Source organism: Bubalus kerabau, chromosome 13, assembly GCF_029407905.1.
Source record: "Bubalus kerabau isolate K-KA32 ecotype Philippines breed swamp buffalo chromosome 13, PCC_UOA_SB_1v2, whole genome shotgun sequence".
NCBI classification, from domain to species: domain Eukaryota; kingdom Metazoa; phylum Chordata; class Mammalia; order Artiodactyla; family Bovidae; genus Bubalus; species Bubalus kerabau.
In genome coordinates, this window is record NC_073636.1 from 57,306,988 (window position 1) to 57,327,438 (window position 20,451).

At 47.8% G+C, this 20,451-nt stretch overlaps 1 protein-coding gene across 8 annotated transcripts in view; it reads right to left on the reverse strand.

Annotated features, from left to right (window-relative positions):
• The window catches only part of PHACTR3 (phosphatase and actin regulator 3), a 218,385-nt gene that overhangs the window by 25,896 nt on the left and 172,038 nt on the right, over positions 1–20,451 (reverse strand). For 5 of the 8 annotated variants that reach the window (XM_055544564.1, XM_055544565.1, XM_055544562.1 and 2 more), the window contains one exon: positions 11,880–12,033. In XM_055544564.1, coding sequence (XP_055400539.1) covers positions 11,880–12,033 — 154 coding nt within the window. Of the gene's footprint in view, positions 1–3,928; positions 4,382–9,413; positions 9,663–11,879; positions 12,034–20,451 lie in introns of those variants that run through there. The other 3 variants (XM_055544566.1, XM_055544568.1, XM_055544570.1) reach the window with 3 other exon arrangements.

A 20,451-nucleotide genomic window follows, 5' to 3' on the forward strand; every position in this document is an offset into this window, starting at 1 on the left:
AACAGAGGGAGACTAAGAGCCCCAAGAACATGCCCAGAGTCCCTGGAGGGCTGGGGAAGTAAATCAGGTAAGTTTGCTTCTCCACAAAAAAAAAAAAAAAAAAAAGAAAGAAGAGAAACTGCTAATACAAAGATCTTTGCTCCTGGGATCTCAAAATCCTCTTCGGAGTGTTGTAGAGACCTGGACCCTGCACCTCTCAGCCTAGGGGTGGCTGGTAACTCGAGATCACCACCCCAACCAGTTACTGCACTGGGTGCACCCTGAGCTGGACTGGGAGGGTCTGAGGGGTCCTCACCCCTCCCTCAGCCTTCCACCACTTCAGGCCCCCTTTCTCTCCAAGCAAGAGTCAGCATGAAGCTCAGATGGGGCTTCAATTCTGGAAGTGGGGTACCTGGACCTCAAGGAGACCAAGAGCCACTGTTTCCTAAGTGCTTCCCCTGTGTCCAAGACGGACAATGAAGATGCTGATGGTGATGATAGAGATGTGGATGAAGATGTTGCTAAAGATGGTGGGAAAGAAGATGAAGAAGAAGATAACAACAAAATGATGAAGATAAATGATGTAGAAGGAGAAGAAAAAGATGGAAAAGACACTGATGAAAATGATGGTGGTGATCATGAAGATGGACAAGGCGACGGACGAGGTGATGAAGATGGTGAAGAGGATCAAGACAGTGATGGTGATGAAGATGCTGAGGAAGAGAATAAAGTTAGTGAAGAACAGGATGGTGACACTGATCACGATAATGGGCCTTCATACAACATATCCCTCAACCCTTGTGACAGCAACTGGGAAATCACCGAGGGCCCACATGGCCCAGGTACTGTTCTAAGGATTGGAGATAAGGCTCAGGGGTGAGGGGCTCCTCTGGGTGATGAAAACGCCCTAAAATTACTAGTGGTGATGGACGCACAACTCACGGATATACGAGGACCACTCGACTGTGCACTTTGAAAGGGTGGATTGTATGGTATGGAAATTACATTTCACACTGTTAAAAGCAATTCCCTAGTTCCATATTTATTTGTTTTATTCTCTGGTGCTTCCTCCCTACCACACAGAAGTCCAGACATTTTACGTATCTCATCTCTCTGCATCCTTTCTGCAGCCCTAAGAGATAGGCTTTGTTGTAATAATTCCAATTTTACAGAAGAGAACAGTGAGGCACACACCAGAGAGGTCACCTGCCTGTAGTCACACAGCCAGAAAACAGCAGAGCCAAGACAGGAAGCAAGACATCCTGCCCAGAGTCCATGCTCTCCCCACCACACAGAGACTCTTCCTCTGATCAGGATGAGAGCCAAGGGGGTCGCACACAAGGTCTTCCAGGTCAGCCCCTTCGCCCACCAGGTGCATCGATAAGACCCGTCGGGGCTGCACAGGGCGCTGGTGCACACAGTCTTGGCTCTCGAAGCTTCTACTGCTGACCATCAGTTCCCTCTTCTCTATTGTCTGAAAACCCCTTTAGAAGTTGTCCCCCCAGCCGTTTCAAAGCCAGGGCAGACACATGTCCTGTCGTGTGTCTGCCCTGGAACGCTGAGTTCAGCCCTCTGAGGCTCTGGCCATGCAGTCAAGCTGGGCTAGGAGAACATCCTGTGCCTTCCTTGCGGATGGCGGCTCATTAACCAGCAGCCTCCTTCAACAGCGGCCTCTCCTGACTCAGTCCAGCTGGGCCCCCAGCGGCAGTCCCAGCCTGGCTGCAAGATTCCAGCTCCCGAAGTCAGGGAGCCCAGGCCTGGCCCCTCCTCAGCAACATGAGGAAGGGCTCGGCCACCCTTGTCCCATTGAATCCAAGCAGAAACACCTGTCCCAGTGTACCAACCGGAATCCCCAAATCACTCAGCATCACCTCGTGGCTGGAGGCCTGCAGGCTTATGAAACAGAGGAATGTGGGTTTCAAGTTCCCTCACTTCCTTTGGATTACATTTAATGCTGCCCAGTTCCCATAGATGGACGGGACCTATTAAATCCAACACACCTGTTTGTCCCCAGGGGTCCCTCTCAGGAAAACAGCCAGCCACTTGCTGTCCCTCTGTTGTGCTGCGTGTTTGGAGGGAACACCCTGCGGTAGGAAATGCACCCACGATCAAAGGAACCTCACAACCCGGAAAATGTGCTGATGCTTCAGTGACCCTGATCTTGAGCTGGTGCTGCTGGTAACTTTCATCCTGAGTTCAACACCGCTGGGGAGGTGCCTCCACGTGGTCCTCCCACTCCTGTTCATGGATTGGACCCCCAGGAAGAGTGCCAGGGATGCGTGTCCAAACGTGGATACAGAGCCTCCCTCCTGCACCTGCCTGCCTTCTTCCTGTCTTCCCTCCCCCAGCTCAGAGCATCAGCTCCATCCTGTTGGGGCCACCTCCTCCGGCCCTCACCCACATCCTGCTCCCCGTCCTCCCCTGGCTCTCAGTCCATCCCTCTCCAGCCCCCTTGTCATGTGCTGACAGTCCTCTCCTCAGCTCTTACAGACCAGAGTCACGTGGCCGCTTTGGGCCTCCTGCTGACCCCCTACATGTAGGCAGAGGGGTCCTCGGATATGCCCTCGCCCTGCCAAACCCCTGCTTGCAACCCCTCTGGGACCCTCACTGCTTCTCAGGAAAGGCCAGATATCTCTGGCCACTGTTTGCACCAATTTATAGAGTGGCTGCTCAATGGATGAGGGAACATCAAGCGAGGACAGACAGGATCCTGGCATTCTAGTAGGGAGCCAGACCCCAAACTGGCAAATGAAGGAATAAAGGGTAACTTCAGACAGCAGTTATTGCAGGGAAGAAAACAGTGGGATGATGGGATGGAGAGAAAGTCTATGAGGCCATGACCCTGGGGAGGATGGGGGTGGGGGCATCAAGGGAGGGTCCTTCTGGGAGGGACCAGAGGTGGCTGTGTGTGGACCAGGAGCAGGAGGGCACCCACCCCTTGGTCCTGCTGAGCCCTTCAGCTTCCCCCACCCTGCCCACCCCAGCTCCTCACAACCACACCACATTCTCCAAGAGGCAATGCAGATTCAGGCTCTGGTACCCTCTTGCAGCTGCTCTCTGCCTGGGACATCCTTGCACGCCAGCCCACCATGTGGACTGACATGTATCAAGACATCAAGACCATGCTCCACATTACCCACTCTTCAAAGCCTCACCCCAACTCTGCCTCCCTCCTGCCAGCTTAATCTCTTCCTCCTAGACCCTCGCTTCCGTGGCTGATTCATATGTCTATTTTGTACGTATCTGATTAGATATGATGGTTCCTGATGCGCCTCTGCACCCCGGCACCCAGCCCCTACGCTTTGCAGGGACCCGAGGTTTGTGACGGGGTTTGTGCTCCCCGGAGACATGCAAGGGTGTGGAAGCGATGCCATGGGAGAAACAGGCCTGCTCTGCTGCAGTCCCAACCAGATTCCCCATTAAGTCCTCACAACATCCCCTTACATCACAGTGAGCGTGCATACACCGTGGGGTAGGAGGCAAATCTACAAGGAACTGAAGTGTGGTGGTAACAGCTGTCATTACACGAGCCGGGGGTGGTTGCACCGGGTCCTCAGGAGCTGCACCCTCAGTGATGCCACGGCAGGTGTACAGGGCCCCACATGGCAGAGAACAAGAAGGAAGGTTCTAGAGTTGCTGACGCTGAAGCAGACAAAAGACCAGAGGAGGATGTGGACCTTATCCGCTTATTAGTTCTGATGCACCAGAAATGGATGTGGATGCTCCCTGGAGTGGAGTGTTTGGTTAAAATATGCGACTTGCCATCCTGGCTGTTCACCCGCTTCGCTGTTTTCGAGTCACATGCCTGCCAGTGGTGGGTGGCACGTAAACCACCACCCTCTAGGATGGGGTGTTCTTAGTTCATTATCAGTATTTATGCTAGTAAAATATAATGTAAAAATATTTTAAAATATTTAAAAACTTTCCAGTCACTTTAATTGGGGATGAAAGTTTGTTATTATGATTTTTTCACATCTCTAGTTACTAGTGAAGCTGATTTATCTTCATATGTTTATTTAGAAATTTTGCTCCCTCCTTCCCAAACCATGAATTCCAGGCTATTTCCCAGTGATCTACGGAGTTCTGCTAACAACTGGTCTTCATTCATGAATGATGAAATCATCTCACTCAATGCGTTTTCCCTCCTCTTTTCTCATTTCTGGAAATGTTGTTGTTGTTTTAGTTGCTTAGTCGTGTGGAACTCTTTGGCGACCCCATGGACTGCAGCCTGCCAGGCTCCTCTGTCCATGGGATTTTTTCAGGCAAGAATACTGGAGTGGACTGCCATTTTCTCCTCCAGGGGATCTTCCTGATGCAGGGAGATCCAGATCCCACGTCTCCTTCATTGGCAGGCAGATTCTTTACCACTGAGCCAGCAGGGAAACCCTCTAGAAGTGCTGCTCTTATGAATAACACATAAAAAGAAGTAAGCACTGTATGTAGTTTTATATTAAAAGTAAAGATTTTGACAGCAAGAGGGAAAAGGGAAGCTGGTGCCAGTCTGTCCCTTACACACTAGACCACTATTACAAATGAAAATTTAAACACTAGCAGAAGAATGGAAAACCCTCTGCCACGATGCTAGGTGGCAAAATCTCATGTATGCTATTCTGTGTATACACAAAAATATGTATTTTTAGTTGTACTTTTATATTTAAAGTTGAGAACTGGATTTGAAATCATGTATAGAAAAATATACTTTCTAAAGATAAAATTAAGAGTTGAGGAAATTAAAGTAACAGTGAGAAAAAAACAACAAAACAATCCCACTCCTGGGCGCATACCTGAAGGAAACCATAATTCCAAAAGAGGCATGCACCCCAATGTTTACTGCAGCTCTATTTACAACAGCCAGGCCATGGAAGCAACTTAAATGCCCATCAACAGAAGAATGGATAAAGAATCTGTGGCACATATATGCAATGGAATATTACTCAGCCGTAAAAAAGAACAAAACTGCGCTTTTGCAGAGTCACAGATGGACCTAGAGACTGGCATACAGAGTGAAGTCAGTCAAAGAGAAAAACAAATATCATATATTTAATGCATATATGTGGAATCTAGAAAAATGGTACAGATGAACCTATTTGCAAAGCAGAAAGAGAGACACAAATGTAAAGGCAAATGTATGGCCACCAAGGGGGGAAAGAGAGGGGCAGGGTGAACTGGGAAATTGGGATTAACATTATACAGCACTATGTATAAAATAGATAACTAACGAGAACCTACTGTATAGCACGGAGACCTCTACTTAATGTTCTGTGGTGAACTAAATGGGAAAGAAACCCCCAAAAGAAGGGATACATATACACATACGCACACACACACTCTCAGCTGATTCACTACTATGCAGCAGAAAATACAACACTCTAAAGCAACTATACTCTAATAAAACAAATTTTTAAAGGAATACAACCGGAGCACATCTGAAGAACTACAACAGACGGGAAAGAGAGGTAAGAAAAGAAAATTCAAACGGAAACAGAGATGCTCCCCAGTAATCCTGTCTCACTCCTGGCTCATCACTCTCTCCACAGCCTCAGCCTCAGGTGGGCATCGGCTTTGCATGAATGCTTTAGATAAACTTCAAGTTCTATACTTTAGAAATTACTGGCAATTATCCAAAATCTCCAATGTTAAGTCAAATGACAGGAGTCTATTTTAATACCTATTTGGTTTCTGGTAACCATGACAAAAATGTAAATAGGTGAGTTAGACATAGGATGATCAATAAATGTGAGACTCCTTCCTTCCAAAAAAAAAGTTGATGAAATTAAGACAAAGGCCATACAAGAGAAGGTCAAACATAGACACACAACCCAAATGATACAAGGCAGTTAGTTGCACACTTGGCTCCAAGCTTCCTGGTAGCCAGGACAAAAAGGGAAACACGATTAACTACAAACATGCACGCTCCTTAAAAAACCAATGTAATAAGTGTGGCTTATTTTGGTCCCAAGGTCTCCGAGAACAGTCTCCCAAGGGTCCTGAGGGAGGGGATACGGTGCAGCACAAGAGAGCAGCCACACTCAAGGGAAGGGCTCTGTTCAGGAGATCTGGGGTGGGGCCTCGGAATCAGCACTTTCACAAAGCTCCCTGGTGACCTGGACGGACGCTCTGATGTGGGGACTGGCGTGGATGGGATGACCGATGACCCCGCCCCCCACACTTCCTGCTGTATGAGCACAGGCAAGGGACTGCACTGTCCTGAGCCAGTTATCTTCATCCGAAAAATAGGACCATTAACAATTCCTACCCTAGAGAGCTCTCACAAGGCTCCAAGGAGGTGATGTGTTTGAAACACTTGGCAGGAAGCTGGTACACAGAAGACACTAAATAAGTGTTAACAATGACCATCATTAATAACCACGCTTCTCTGTCCCCACTTATATGATGTCTGCATGGCTGGACTCAAGACACCCAGGAGGAGCTGGGCTCTTACCCAGCACTGCTGAAGAGGAAAATCAGCAAGTGTTTATCAATATCCGTTATTATACAATCCCCCGCCCTCTGCAAGGACGCCTCAACACTTCCCCAAGGAGCAGCTTCCTTTCCAGCAATTAAGTCTTTTTTTCCTGCTAAGCCCAGAAAAAGTCAGGTTTCAATATTTTCAAAACCCTGTCTGTGTCCGTAGAACTGAGACCCTGCTCTTTGCCCCAGGTTTCCTGGCACCTTCAGCAGAAACAAAGCCCCATGGCTAATACCCCATGATTATCAGGGGTGCCAATCTCCACTGCCATCCTTAAAAGCAACAAGCCGCCTCCTTAAGTTCTGCAGTTTTCAAAACAGGTGCGGGGGAGGGGAGCAGTAGCACAAAACACTTGTTTTCTGGGAACTTGTGTTTCCTGGAGGCCTGAGTGGCGGCAGTTTGTTCTGGAAACGGGAGAACAGGACGTGCAGAGGAACCAGCTCGAGGAGCGCTTAATGCCCACACAAACCTACTAACTACCAGCTCCTGGAGGACGCTACTGAGCATTCATCAGCTTCTCACAAGGCGGTCCTAGAGCAGAGGAGCCTTCAAGGGAGACTTAATAGGTCATGCAGCATTCTGGAGGTTCCTGGCACCCCGCCCCCAGCTCCAGGCAAATTACACCATAAGGGCTTCCCTGGTGGCTCAGACAGTAAAGAATCTTCTACAATGCAGGAGGCCTGGGTTTCATCCCTGGGTCGGGAAGATCCCCTGGAGGAGGGAGTGACAACCCCCTCTAATATTCTTGCCTGGGAAATCCCACAGACAGAGGAACCTGATGTGCTACAGCCCATGGGGTTGCAAAGAGTCAAACACAACTGAGCGACTAACACTTTCACGGGCAACAAAAGCAAGGTCGTTAACAACTACACTAACACAACCTGAGTCCTCCAGGTGCCGCTTCTACAGCAGCTCAGCACCCTGGCCTGGCCTCCGCCCCTCCTAGATGACCACTAGTTAAGTGCATCCAGCCAGGACCACCAGCAGCAGCTCCACGCCCCTCCCCTCCCCACCAGGAACACACTTTCACCTGTCTGTAGAGGGACTATCCTAGACTCTTCCGAAGGTCCCAGGAGGAAGGTGCTGCCACGGTGTTGAATTTACAAACCAGGGGGAGATTCGGAGAAGGCGGCACTGACCCAAGCCCACAGCACTGTGAGGGAAGCCTGGGATTTGAACCCTCCTGGCTGCCTTTCCCCAAAGCCCATGGTTGGCCCAGAGTCTCTCTCTGGATATTTTCACTAACAGTGCTGTTTCAGGGATAGGGGGCACATCTGCATCCCCTCCAGTGATCCCCACCTTAACACAGGCATGAAGCGTTTTGCACAGAGGCTCAGGGCCTGGCTGGAGGCCTGAATGTCCTGATGGAAGCCACACAAAATGAGAAAACCCAGAGACTCAGATAAGCCAGAGACCGCCTCTGAGAACCTGCTTCCCCTGCCACCCAGGCTGGGAGTTCTGAGGAACCTAGCCCACCTCCTCAGAGCTCTGTGACCCCGGGCAAGTTTCTAAACCTCTCTCATCAAGTCTCAGTTTTCTCATCTGTAAAATGGAGACAATGACAATCGGTTCCTACAAAGATTAAATGAAATGAGGGAAAGCAAGCCAAACTCAGTGCACGGGCTCTGCACTTAGAAGGCAAAGTTGTCATTTGATAACTTTGTAAACAAATGCTGAATTCTAGTGCTGGACACCTCAAGCTTATAACAGCAATAGTAATAAAGAAAGCTGTCAGGCACCCTTATCACAGGCTCCTCTTAAACGGTGAGCACACAGCTGTACTGAAGCAAGACCATAACTTCCAGAACTCGCCCACTGTGCAAGTCCCTGGAGCTTTGGGTCTGTGAGACGCTGCAGATTCATTTACACACACAGTAAGGTGGGCTGGGCTGCTGGACAGAAAGGGGGTGAGAACTACCACGAGGCTTCACTCCCCCCAAGCTGACTTCTGACTTCATATGCGCCCCCAACAAGCAGCAGCACACAGAGTAGGGGAGACCAAGACCACTTCATCCAAAAACGCTCTAGGAGTGCCCAAAAGATGAAAGAGTCAGGATATGGAAATTTTAAAAAAATACACAAGACGAAAACACCAACTGCTCTTCGGGATATGGTGAATGGCAGGTCGCCATGGCAACCAGAGGCTGAATTATTCAGCAAGTGAAGGCAGAAGAATCTCTGAAAGGAGGCAAAACAAAGACAAAGGATCCAATTAAACCACTTCTGTAGGGAAACAAACCAGGCAGCAGGGAGGGCTGTGTCTGCCCCCCGGGATGTGATTTCTCAGCCACGGCCCCTCTGTGTCTAATTCCGGGCTTGCTTTTCCATTTTTAAACATGGTGACAGACAGCCAAGGAGCTACTATGTTCTACTCAAGATTTAAAACAAGCTACAGACTCAGTGACTAATGGAGGAGGTCCAGTCCAGAGCCTGGGTTTGGGGTAGCACTTAATCAGAGGGACTTCGAGGTCCCAGCACCCTACCTTTTCCCACCTCCTGTCTGGCCTGGGAGACAGGAGTGGAGTCCCCAGAGGTCTCTTAAGTCAAGCATCATCGTGATCATTTTGTTTTCCTTGAATCACATGTACTTAAAATGCTTACTATTTTTTCTTTAATTTGCTTAATATCTCATTTTGAAGGAAAACTTGGTTTTGTTTGAGTGTGTGCGTGCTAAGTCATTTCAGTCGTGTCTGCCTATTTGTGACCCTATGGACCATAGCCTGCCAGGCTCCTCAGTCCATGGGATTTTCTAGGCAAGAATTCTAGAGCGGGTTGCCATTTCCTCCTCCAGGGGATTTTTCGGACCCTGAGATCAAACCTGCATCTCTTAATATCTCCTGCATTGGCAGGCAGGTTCTTTATCACTTGCCCCATCTGGGAAGCCCCTGGTTTTGTTTAGCAAATAGAAAACCATTATCGACTGGCACAGCAGACAACTGCAAAAGCAACGTGCGTAAAAATCATTTTTTTTTTTTGACATCTGGGCAGGGGAGGATGTTTTAAGACTGGACACAAATAGTATGAACCATAAAGTACATCAGGGGCCGGGTGGGCTGTTGTTCAGGTTTGTGCATAAACCTCCACTGGACCCCAGCCGCACTCACTCACCACGCACAGGCCATGACTGAGTGAGTGTGACAACAGAGTTGTGTGGTCACAGCAGACACGGTAGGTCCCCGAGCAATACTCGTATCCAGCTCTTCATGGAGAACATCTGCTGACACCAGAAGTACATGATCGATCATCTGGTGACTTTAGAAATGAAGAGCTTTCACAAAGCAAAGGGAAACATCAACAAAATGATGAGGCCGGCCCCAAAGAGGAAGAAGAGGTACCATTTGCAGACCCAGAGAGGGCTGGGAGCTGCGATTTCCAGAGTAAACTCCTCAAGTCAGAAAGATAAAGAAAACTTCGGGTAATGGACAGGAAAGGAACTGAAAAAGCTAATAAGCACTAAAAAAAAAAAAAAATGTTTAATCTCGCTAGAAATGAGAGAGATGGAAAACCATGCCTCCTGTGATAGTGCATGGCATCATGAGACAGGCAGCCGGGACACAGAGCCTGATCGGCTGGCACATCCCCTCAGCCATGAGATCCATGCAGCCGTGTTCCCAGCCCTCCCTCCTTCCCACCCACATGCACTCATTGAGCATCTGGTTGGTACCAAGCCCAAGAGTGGGTACCACCACACAGGAAGAGGTCTGAAGATGCTCTCAGGGGTGTGGGGCTCAGGGGACCTCTCTCCCTCATTACGCACAGCTCTCTCTCCAGCAACAACCACAGCACCGGCCTGCCCCTCATTCGAGCGAGATAAGCCTTTGTTGACTGACCAGACACAGAGACAAGTGCTTGGGGGTCTGAAAGTCTCACTGCAATCAGGCTAGGAACATCCAACTTGGAGAGACTCCTTCAACCCATTAAAATCAGGGAATTCATTAAAGTCCCCCCTCTCCCCAGAGACTGATCCAGGTTGGCGGTGGTGGGTGGGGCTCGTCAATCAGTATTTTAAAAAGCTTCTCCACAGGGAGCCCTGTTCTGGGTTTGGGGCCACTGGTCACCTCAACAGCCATCCACAGTGGACACCCTCGCCATGCAGCTCAGAGCCAACACAAAAGGAGGGGCTCCCAGGCCACACCAGCTATGGTGAGCACTGATTTGAAAAATGTTAGTCGCTTAGTCATGTCTGACTCTCTGCGACCCCATGGATGCTAGCCCACCAGGCTCCTCTGTCCATGGACTTCTCCAGGCCAGGATACTGGAGTGGGTAGCCATTCCCTTCTCCGGGGGATCTTCCAGAGGTTGAACTCAGGTCTCCCACATTCAGACAGACTCTTTATCATCTGAGCCACCAGGAAAGCCTGAGCACTGACTTACTGAGCACCCACTACATGCCCCAGGTCTGCAATGCACCATCCTTATGGGACCTCCCTGCAACTCACAATGACCTTGACAGCATCAGCACCCCACTTCATGAATGAGAAAAGCAAGACCTAGGGAGGTGAGTCCATTGGCCCAAGATCCCCAGCATATTAGCACAGAGCGGCGATTCAAACTGGGACTATGTGATTCCAGGCCCTCAGGACCCCAGCCGGGAACCCCACAGCCTGCAGAAATGTGATCCCACTGCTCCTTCTCTGTGAGCCCACGGCTGGTGTCATCCCCATTTCACAGGTGAGAAAACCGAGGCCCAGAGAAATGCAACATCTGGATGCTGGGCTTTACCCACTTACACTCACTGCCCTCGGCCCTGAAAAAGCTGAAGTAAAGGCATTCAGAGGGTGACACACTGGGCCCAAGCCCCGGCAGGATGGGGAACAAGGGCCCATCTGCCTGCAGTGAGGAGGCGTAAGCCTCAGGCAGAGGGACGACCTGGAGGGGAAGCCCAGGGAGCCCTTCGGGGGAGTGGTCCTAGACGGGGTGGCAGTGGCTCCGTCCCCAGGGGATGTGTGGTCGTCACAGTGGTGGGGGGTGGGGGGGCGGGCTGTGAGCATCTCCAGGGCAGAGCCCAGGGATGCTGCTAAATGTCCCACAGTGCATAGGACACCAGAGACACCCAGCCAAAACACTGGGACCCCTGAGCTCGGGAGCCCCTGCTTTAGAGCCCCGCTTCTCCAAGGGTGCCACAAACCAGCAGACCCCACCCCGTCCCCCCAGAGCTTGTCCAAACCACAGGCCCTGCTTTTATAACCAGTCCTTCTCCACAAGGAAGACTGGCCCCGGGTGGGAGGGACTCAGCAGTATCTAGGGACACGTCAGTTGTCACAGGGGATGTCGTGTGTACAGGCCAGGGAGGCCGCCAAGCATCTGATGCTCCGATGGCCCCCACAGCAAGAAACTTCAGTCCCAAACATTGATGGCGGTGGGTGCAATGCAGGGCCGGGCTGTGGACGGGTGGGACCAGCCCCTCTGGGACCCACGCACCCACACTTACTTGGAGAGCTTCATTTCAATCTGCTGCCGGATCTCCTGCCGCTCCTCATCCGTCCTCTGGGGGAAGATGTTTCGGTCCTCCAGCTCCTGCCTGCTGGGCCGGTTCCTCAGCTTCACCGCTAGGAGCTCCTTCTTGCATTTCCTCGGCAGGGTCCCTGGGAAAAGGGGTGATGACATGACAGGTGTCAGGAGGTGCTGGCTGCCGGGGGAGACACTCCCCATCCCCACTGCAGGGGAAACCCTGCACCAGAGCCACAGGGGTGGGTCCTGCAGCTGTAGTGCCCCCTAGAGAATGGTGCCTCCTTCACAAAGCCCCCCGTCCCACACCTTCCATGGGTGGGGCGCCGATTGTGCGTGCGGGTCTCCACTGACCATCGTGAGAGACACTTGCTGTCCCAGAGCAATTGTCAATAGCACCACCTTCTCTTTCAAAAGTGTCCGAGTTCAGGTCATAAATTAGTTACTTTTATCCATGGTGGCCCTTCCCTTCCTCCCCACTGCCTGCTACCCCATGGCCACCTGGATCCCCTTTCATTCCTGGAACATCCCAGCTCAGGGTCTCAGCAACATGTCCATCCAGTGCTGACCACCCCACTCTGCCTGGACCATCCTGGGCTGGCTACCTTCTGAACCATGTCGTTGGCCTGGAACCCGGCCCTCAGAGACCCAATAGGTCCTCTAATCTCCGTCACCCTCAGGATCAATTCCTCCCTTATCTGATCTTTCTGGTTCCTTAGTTTATCATCTGTCTCCTCCACTAGACTGAAAGTTCCATGATAGTCTGTTCTCCTGGGTCCTGGAACAGTGTTGACGCAGCAGGTTATCCTTTTGAGTGAGCCTGACTCAGGGTCTAGAAGGCTGACACTGATCTTTATCTCTCCCCATGTCCGGAAGCAGCAGAGTGACCTCTGAGTGCACGTAAGATGTAAGATCTTAAGGAATGATGTTCAGATTTACCTAACGCATTATTGACTGGGAGATTTTTGCAGAAACTAGCACCTGTAGCTGGCAATTTACGTCAGAGAACGTTGAAACACTCCAGTCACTAACTTTCAGGTAACAAAAGAAAGTAAAAGTGTTAGTTGCTCAGTCGAGTCTGACTCTTAGCGACCCCATGAACTGCATAGCCTGCCAGGCTTCTCTGTCCACAGAATTCTCCAGGCAAGAATACTGGAGTGGGTTACATTCCTTCTCCAGGGGATCTTCCCAACCCAGAGATTGAACCCGAGTCTCCCGCATTGCAGGTGGATATCTGAACCACCAGGGAAGCTGGGTAACAGAAGTAATAGTAACATCTCTCTCATCAGTAAGATGCTAATAGCAGAAATGAGGATTGGCTGCATTCAGGGTCAGAGAAGGGTCACGCCTTAGGTGCCAGGACATGGCACTGAGCTTTCTGAACACCAGAGTCCCTACCTGCCCCAGCCAGTGCGCATGCTGACAACTGGCAAAACACTCCAAGTATTAATACAACGTAGACTGTGATTCTGAGGGTGTGTGGTTTTGCACTTTTATTAGGGGATAGGTTTAATTCCTGGGGTTCAAACCATCATCCAATGTGGTCACCCCACAGCTGGAGGCAAACTATGTATTAATAATCGCGTCTCCCTAAAGAAAGTCAATTCCCAGCATGGGGTACGGATATGCAAAGTAAGAAATACGTCCAGCAAAGTGATAGTTTAACAGAAATTTGGATAAAGTAAGATACAAAAAATCGTACTTGACTGAAACTGGACTTTCTAATGTGAACTTGTTTACTATGTGTTTTATAGACAAAGAGAAAAATAATGACCCCAGAAACCATTTCGGCCAGGACTCTAGCCTGATTTGCTTTAATAGCTTTATACATGATTGGAGTCCTGTCTTTATAGAATCATAAAAGCCTAAAGCAGTCACCTGCATTTTTCTGTTGATCTCTGCTGCATGGTCTGGGGAAAATTGAAAGCCAAACTGGCATTTATGAATTGAGGGAGCCTCAAAGGTCTCGGGACACGTCCTTCGTGAATGTCAAGGGTCTCATACATGGCGGGAAGGCGAGAGGGATTGCCATTTCAGATGAGTGTAATATGCTTAACCATGAAATGACACTGAAGGCGGTTTAATCTTTTCAGCTTTTGATAAAGAACGTCTTTAAGCCTACTGCAAATGTCTCAGGCTTGTCATTACAAACTTTAAGCATATTTGTTCTTAACTGAAAGACCCTTTCCATCAGAGATTTCTAGATGTGATGAGAATTCACTACACAGGAAGTCTTAGTTCTAAGAGCAGGTAATTCTCTGCTTAATCTTCGATCCTCTATGAGAACAGCTTGGGCACCTATAGGGCCATTATGAAAATGTCTGGGCTGACAGCCTTTCCCAGGCTATCGGGGGTTACCAGGTTTTAAGTAACCAGGTTTGGTTACTTAAAAGTCAAAGAGAAATTTCCAGACAAATGGCTTAAAATGAAGGTTTTACATGAATGTGAGTGGTACTTCTACCATACTGACAGCATGAGTCTAAATGAGCAGGTGATCCAGAGTAGGGTGTGATGCAGAGAAACGGAGGCCAGGAAACTTCCCTTCCTGACTGTGGGGACCATCGTCTCTGCAAGTGACCCCAAATACACTTGTGATCCTATCTTTGGAGCCAGAAATCCCCCTTCCAAGAGTCTGCTCCCAAAACAAACGGGACAAGCACATAAAACACACATACGAGGGTGTCCACCCAGCCTTATTTACAAAATAAAGAAATTAAACACAGTCGATTCATAGGAAAAGTCCCTGATGCTGGGAAAGATTGAGGGCAGGAGGAGAAGGGGGTGACAGAGGATGAGATGGTTGGATGTCATCACCGACTCAATGGACATGAGTTGGAGCAAACTCTGGGAGATAGTTAATGACAGGGAAGCCTAGTGTATGGCAGTCCATACGACTGCAAAGAGTTGGACACAACTTCGTGACTGAGCAACAACAACAAACACAGCCAAAATATCCCAGCAAGACAGCATGTGCCAAATTATGGTGCGTCATCTGAATATTACCAACCTATTAAAAACGGTGGTGGTTGTTGTTTACTCACTCAATCGTGTATGATTCTTTGTGACCCCATGGACTGTAGCCCACCAGGCCCCTCTGTCCATGGGATTCTCCAGGCAAGAATACTGGAGTGGGTTGCCATTTCCTTCTCCAGGGGATATTTCTGACCCAAGGACAGAACCTGTATCTCCTGGATTGGCAGGCAGATTCTTTACCACTGAACCACCTGGGAAACCCCGATTAAAACAGTGCTATATTCATTATTGAGAGACAAAAAGACAGTCATGATACATTGCTAAGAAAAATAACTTGTAGGAAAATTATGCACCTTATATATATATATAGATAGAGATAGATATATATCTGTATCTACATTTGCATTTAATTTTGTAAATATATACAATCTTCTTATAAATTGGCATAGAGACACTAGAAATGGACTTTACCTATTAATTTATCTGTATTTTATTTTTATCAACATAGTTTCCTTATCTCTAAATAATTGTTTAAAAAGAAAGACCTTTGTGGAGTAAAAGTAGGGAAGATAGTAGAAAATTCTCCCCTCCATAAGAACAACAAGAAAATTGCAAATATCATCAGGGTCAACTTCTTCAGAATTCCATAAAGTAATTTAAAGCAGCACAGGGGGTCTTTATTCCAGAGGAACTGGTGGAATTTCAGTGAGAATGTTTTGCTCCATGCAGTCCCCTGCCCCTCTCTCTAGATTGGAGCACCCTTGCAGCAGTTAGCTGTTTCCTGAGGACCGGGTGCCTGGGAGCCACTGCCGGGAGAGGAACGGCTCTCACCCCCAAAGAGCGGCATCATTTGACCGGCCACTGGTACCCTGAAGTCCCCACCCCATCCAAGGCTGCCTGCCTTGGATCTGACTCAGAGCCAGCCCAGTGCAAAATGTCTTCTCCCTGGGGGCGTTGGTTGAAATAATATTGTCTTTCCAAGTGCAAGGCTTTCACTTATCTTCAGACCACTCTTGCTCAATACTCTATAGAGTTCTTAATTGGCCAAAGTGAATAAAAACCAATGCATGGGCCAAAAATACTAAGTCAATTAAAAGTAAAACCTTGGACTTCCTGGCGGCTCAGTGGTAAAGAATCTGCCTGCCAATGCAGGAGACACGGGTTCAATCCCTGGTACGGGAGGATCCCACATGCCATGGGGTGACTAAGCCCATGCAGCACAATGACTGAGCCTGTGCTCCAGAGCCTGGGAGCCACAACCACTGGGGCCCATGTGCTCTAGAGCCCATGCTCCGCAACAAGAGAAGCCACTGCAACGAGAAGCCCATACGCCACAACCAGAGAAAACCCACGCTGCAATGAAGACCCAGCACAGCCAAAAATAAATAAATAAAATCATATATAAAAAAGGATGTTACAGATCCAGTTCCGTTCCAGCCAATGCTGGAGAGCCTTTCCCAGGCATGGTTGGCTGGCAGACAGGGCTCAGCAGGCACGGTAGGCAAAGCTGGCTCTTCTCCCAGGACCCAGCATGGCCAGAGAGCAGCAGACCCCAGAGCTCTGAACTCCACCTCGCCAGGCAGGGGGCAACCTCCTGACTCCATACAGGCTCACCACCAGCGAGTGTGGAATGCAGAACATCCCCCAGCCCTGTATCATCAGCGCCATTATCCACCCAGTAGGGAAAGGATGGTCGTGCGGGATGTCAGGCCTTGGACCACTCTCTTCCTTGTCAAGCCTACCTCTTCTCTCCCTACGCACTGCACTGATGGGCATCCTCCCATCAGTGTCCTTGGCTGGGTCTTCATCATCCGCTCTCTAGATGAGGGTGTGCCCAGGACTCAGCCCTCAAACCCTCCTTCATGTTTGCTTCCTACATGACCTCACCTGCCCCATGACACTAGGGACCAACTACTAAAACTCAGATTCTCCCTCTCCAGTCACATCTTCTCTTCTGAATCCATGCTGCATCTTCAGGCTGTCTCCACTCAGGTCCCAATCAAGCATCTCAAACTTAGCATGGCCATAACCGAGCTCCTGCTTTCTTGCTGAAGGTTAAGCAACAGAGCCAAGACTTATATCTGGGCTTGACCCCAGCATCCACACTCTTAGCTGTGCCATTCATGGATCTATTAGGTTCAGTAAGGCATCATTTCTAGTGGACCTGTTGTTCCTGTTGCACACCTAGCCCAAGAGGAGAAATGACCAGGTGCAGCATACTTTGCTGAGCTCACTTGGGTGAAGGAGATGTGAAAACAAGCACCTGTAATGATCTCAAACACATTATGTGTGTTCCTATTTGCACACTCTCACAACATATCCCAATTATCTGTTTGTGTGGCTTTCTCTAACCATGGTCATTATCCAAGCTTGAAACATTTCACTCAATGGAGGAAAACAAATCTGGTGAGCTCATCCACGGAGAGAATTCTGCCTTTTTCACTTTGTTTCCTGCACAAACTCAGGAAATGTCTGCTGAGTTCCATAGTGCAGGCAAGAGAAAACAGGCCACACAAGGAAGGGGACTTAGTCAAGATCCAAGGAAGGATTTCTAGAGGAAGCAGCATTGGGGCTGGATCCTGGAGGAAGGATTCCCTTCGGGGGATTTGTCATATCAGAACACAGTTTTTTCCATGGAAGGGTGTGCCATGAAAATTTATCCAGGGCTCCAAAGGAAAAGTGATGATTTTGACTTCTACTTGTGGAGTAATACATGCTGAATTTCCCACCCACAAATAAACAAAAATCAAAATATATGAAACAGTGGTTTTGATGACACTGGGAAGGATAGTGACCCTTGAGATGGGAACCAAACAGTGAGCTCTATGATCATGCAGCTGACTAGGTCTTGAGGTCATGGACCAGGGAGAGGCACCAGGAAGAGCCTGGAAAGCCCCTGAGCAAAGACGACGAAGCCTGAAGACCAAGGAGACGGAGACAGCGAGAGTCTCCAGGGTAGGGGTGGGAAGGGGGAACAGAGAGAGGCTGGAGATCTGCAAAACTAAAGAGGAGATTTAAACCCAATGAAATCAAGGGACCTGTGAAGTGTGAACAGTCTGAAGAGCTTGAAAGCGAAAGTGACCGTGTCCAACTCTGTGCAACCCCACGGACTGTAGCCCAGCAGGCTCCTCTGTCCATGTGATTCTCCAGGCAAGAATACTGGAGAGGGCACATGCGTGGGTGCTAAGTCGCTTCAGTCATGTCTGACCCTTTGCAGCCCCATGGACTGCAGCCCTCCAGGCTCCTCTATCTGTGGGATTCTCTAGACAAGAATACTGGAGTGGGTTGCCATTCCCTCCTCACAGGATCTTCCCAACCCAGGGATCGCTCTCAAAGTCTCCTGAATTGTTTTCAGGCCGATTCTTTACTGTCTGAGCCTCTGAATAGCTTAACTAAAGGCAAAAATTCCCAGAAAGGACAAAAAAGCAAGCACAAACTACATGCTGCCTATAAAACATGCATTTAAATAAAAACATGAGAAATAAATATCATATATTAATGCATACATGTGGAATCTGCAAAAACTGATATAGACGATCTTCTTTACAAAGCAGAAATATAGACTCAGAGGCAGAGAACAAACATATGGATACCAAGGGGGAAAGGGGCTGTGGGATGAATTGACTTTGACATATATACACTACATATAAAATACATAACTAATAAGAACCTACTGTGCAGCACAGGAAACTCTACTCCATGTCTGTAGTGACCTTAATGGGAAGGAAATTCAAAAAACAGAGGGGATATATGCATACAAGTAGATGATTCACTTTGCTGTACAGTAGAAACTAACACAACATTTTAAAGCAACTATTGTTGTGGTTGTTCAGTCACTAAGTTGGGTCTGACTCTTTGCAACCCCACGGACTGCAGCATGCCAGGCTCCGCTCCTCTGTCCTCCACTATCCCCTGGAGTTTGCTCAAATTCATGTAAAGCAACTATACTCCAATAAAAATTTTAATAAATAAAAAGAGATGAACATTACAAAGGGAAAAAGTACCATTTGAAGATTAATCAAGAGAAAGTTGAAGTGGTCCATTAATATCAGACAAGGGAGATTCCAAAGCAAAGAGGCTTCTCAGGGATATGTGGGATCATCCCAAATGACAGAGGGGACAGCTTATCAGAGAGACAAAACAATCCTAAATATTTATGACCCTATTATAAGAGGTTCAAATATATGAAACAAAAACCAATAGAACTGAGAGAAGAAATACATAAATCTATAGTTATAGTTGGCGATTTCAGACCTCTGAGTAATTGACAGAACAAGTAGATAGAAAATGCGTAAGAATATGGAAGATGTGATCAACACTGTATCAAGAAATCTGATCCAATTAACACTTATAGAAACACTCGAACACACAACAGAAGAATACACATTCTTACCAAGAGCACAGGCAATATTTACCAAGACAGACCATACATACTCTGGGCCGTAAAGCAAGTCTCAGTAAATTAAAAAGTCCTCAAGTCATACAAAGTATATTCTTTGGCCAGAGTGAAATTAAATTGGAAATTAATAACCAAAAGATCTCTAGAAATATACCCAAATATTTGGAAACTAAATTTTAAAATTCTGAACAACCCACAGTCCCAAGAAGGTATCACAAGGGAAATTAGGAAGTATTTTGAAGTAAAAATAAATACAGCATGTCCAAGTGATATTGGGGGCAATTTGCAGCATTGAATGCCTATATTTGAAGAGAATAAAAGGCGCAAATCAATGACCCCTGATTCTATCTTAAGAAACCAGAAAAAGAGCAAATTAAAACCAAGGATGTAGAGAAGAAATAATAACGATTGGAACAGAAACTGATGAAACAGAAAATAGAAAAACAATAAAGCTAATGCTTTGAGAAGAGCAATAAAACCAATTAAACTCTAGGCAGACTTCTCAGGGGAAGTGGGTTGATAAGAGTGAGAAGGGAAGAGGAAGACACACAGAGAGACACATACAGACATACACACACACAGATTATCAGTGTCAGAAATTAGAGGGGCAATATCCATCTAAACACAAACCATTAAGACTCACTTAGGAAGATACATACAACCAGAATAGATCTATAGCTATTAAATAAATACAATTTCTACTTTAAAACCTTCTCCTATTAAAAAAAAAAAAAAACAACAACAACCTGCAGCCACTGTGAAACATGTAAGAAGTAAATAATTCTAATTCTATACAAAATATTTCAGAACACTGAAAAGAAGGATAGATGGTAAAATTCATGCTATGAGGCTAGAATTTAGAGATGTCAAAACTAAGAAAGATACCCTAATAAAGGCTACTAAAGACTCATCGCCCTCATGAACAATGATGTAAAATTCTCAACAAAACAGTAGCAAATCACATCCAACAATTGATAAAAATGACCAACTGGGAGGCAAGGTGGTTTAACATTTGAAAAGCAACCCATGTCATTTGCCAAATTAACAAACTTTAGAAAAGAAAAAATATAGTATTAGATCACCCTTTGATTTATGGGGTGCTGACTCTATCAGAGCAGACTGGCCCCCCCAGGCTCTGCCTGGTGTCTTACCAGTGAGTTAACAAGAGGGAAGGTTATGTTCA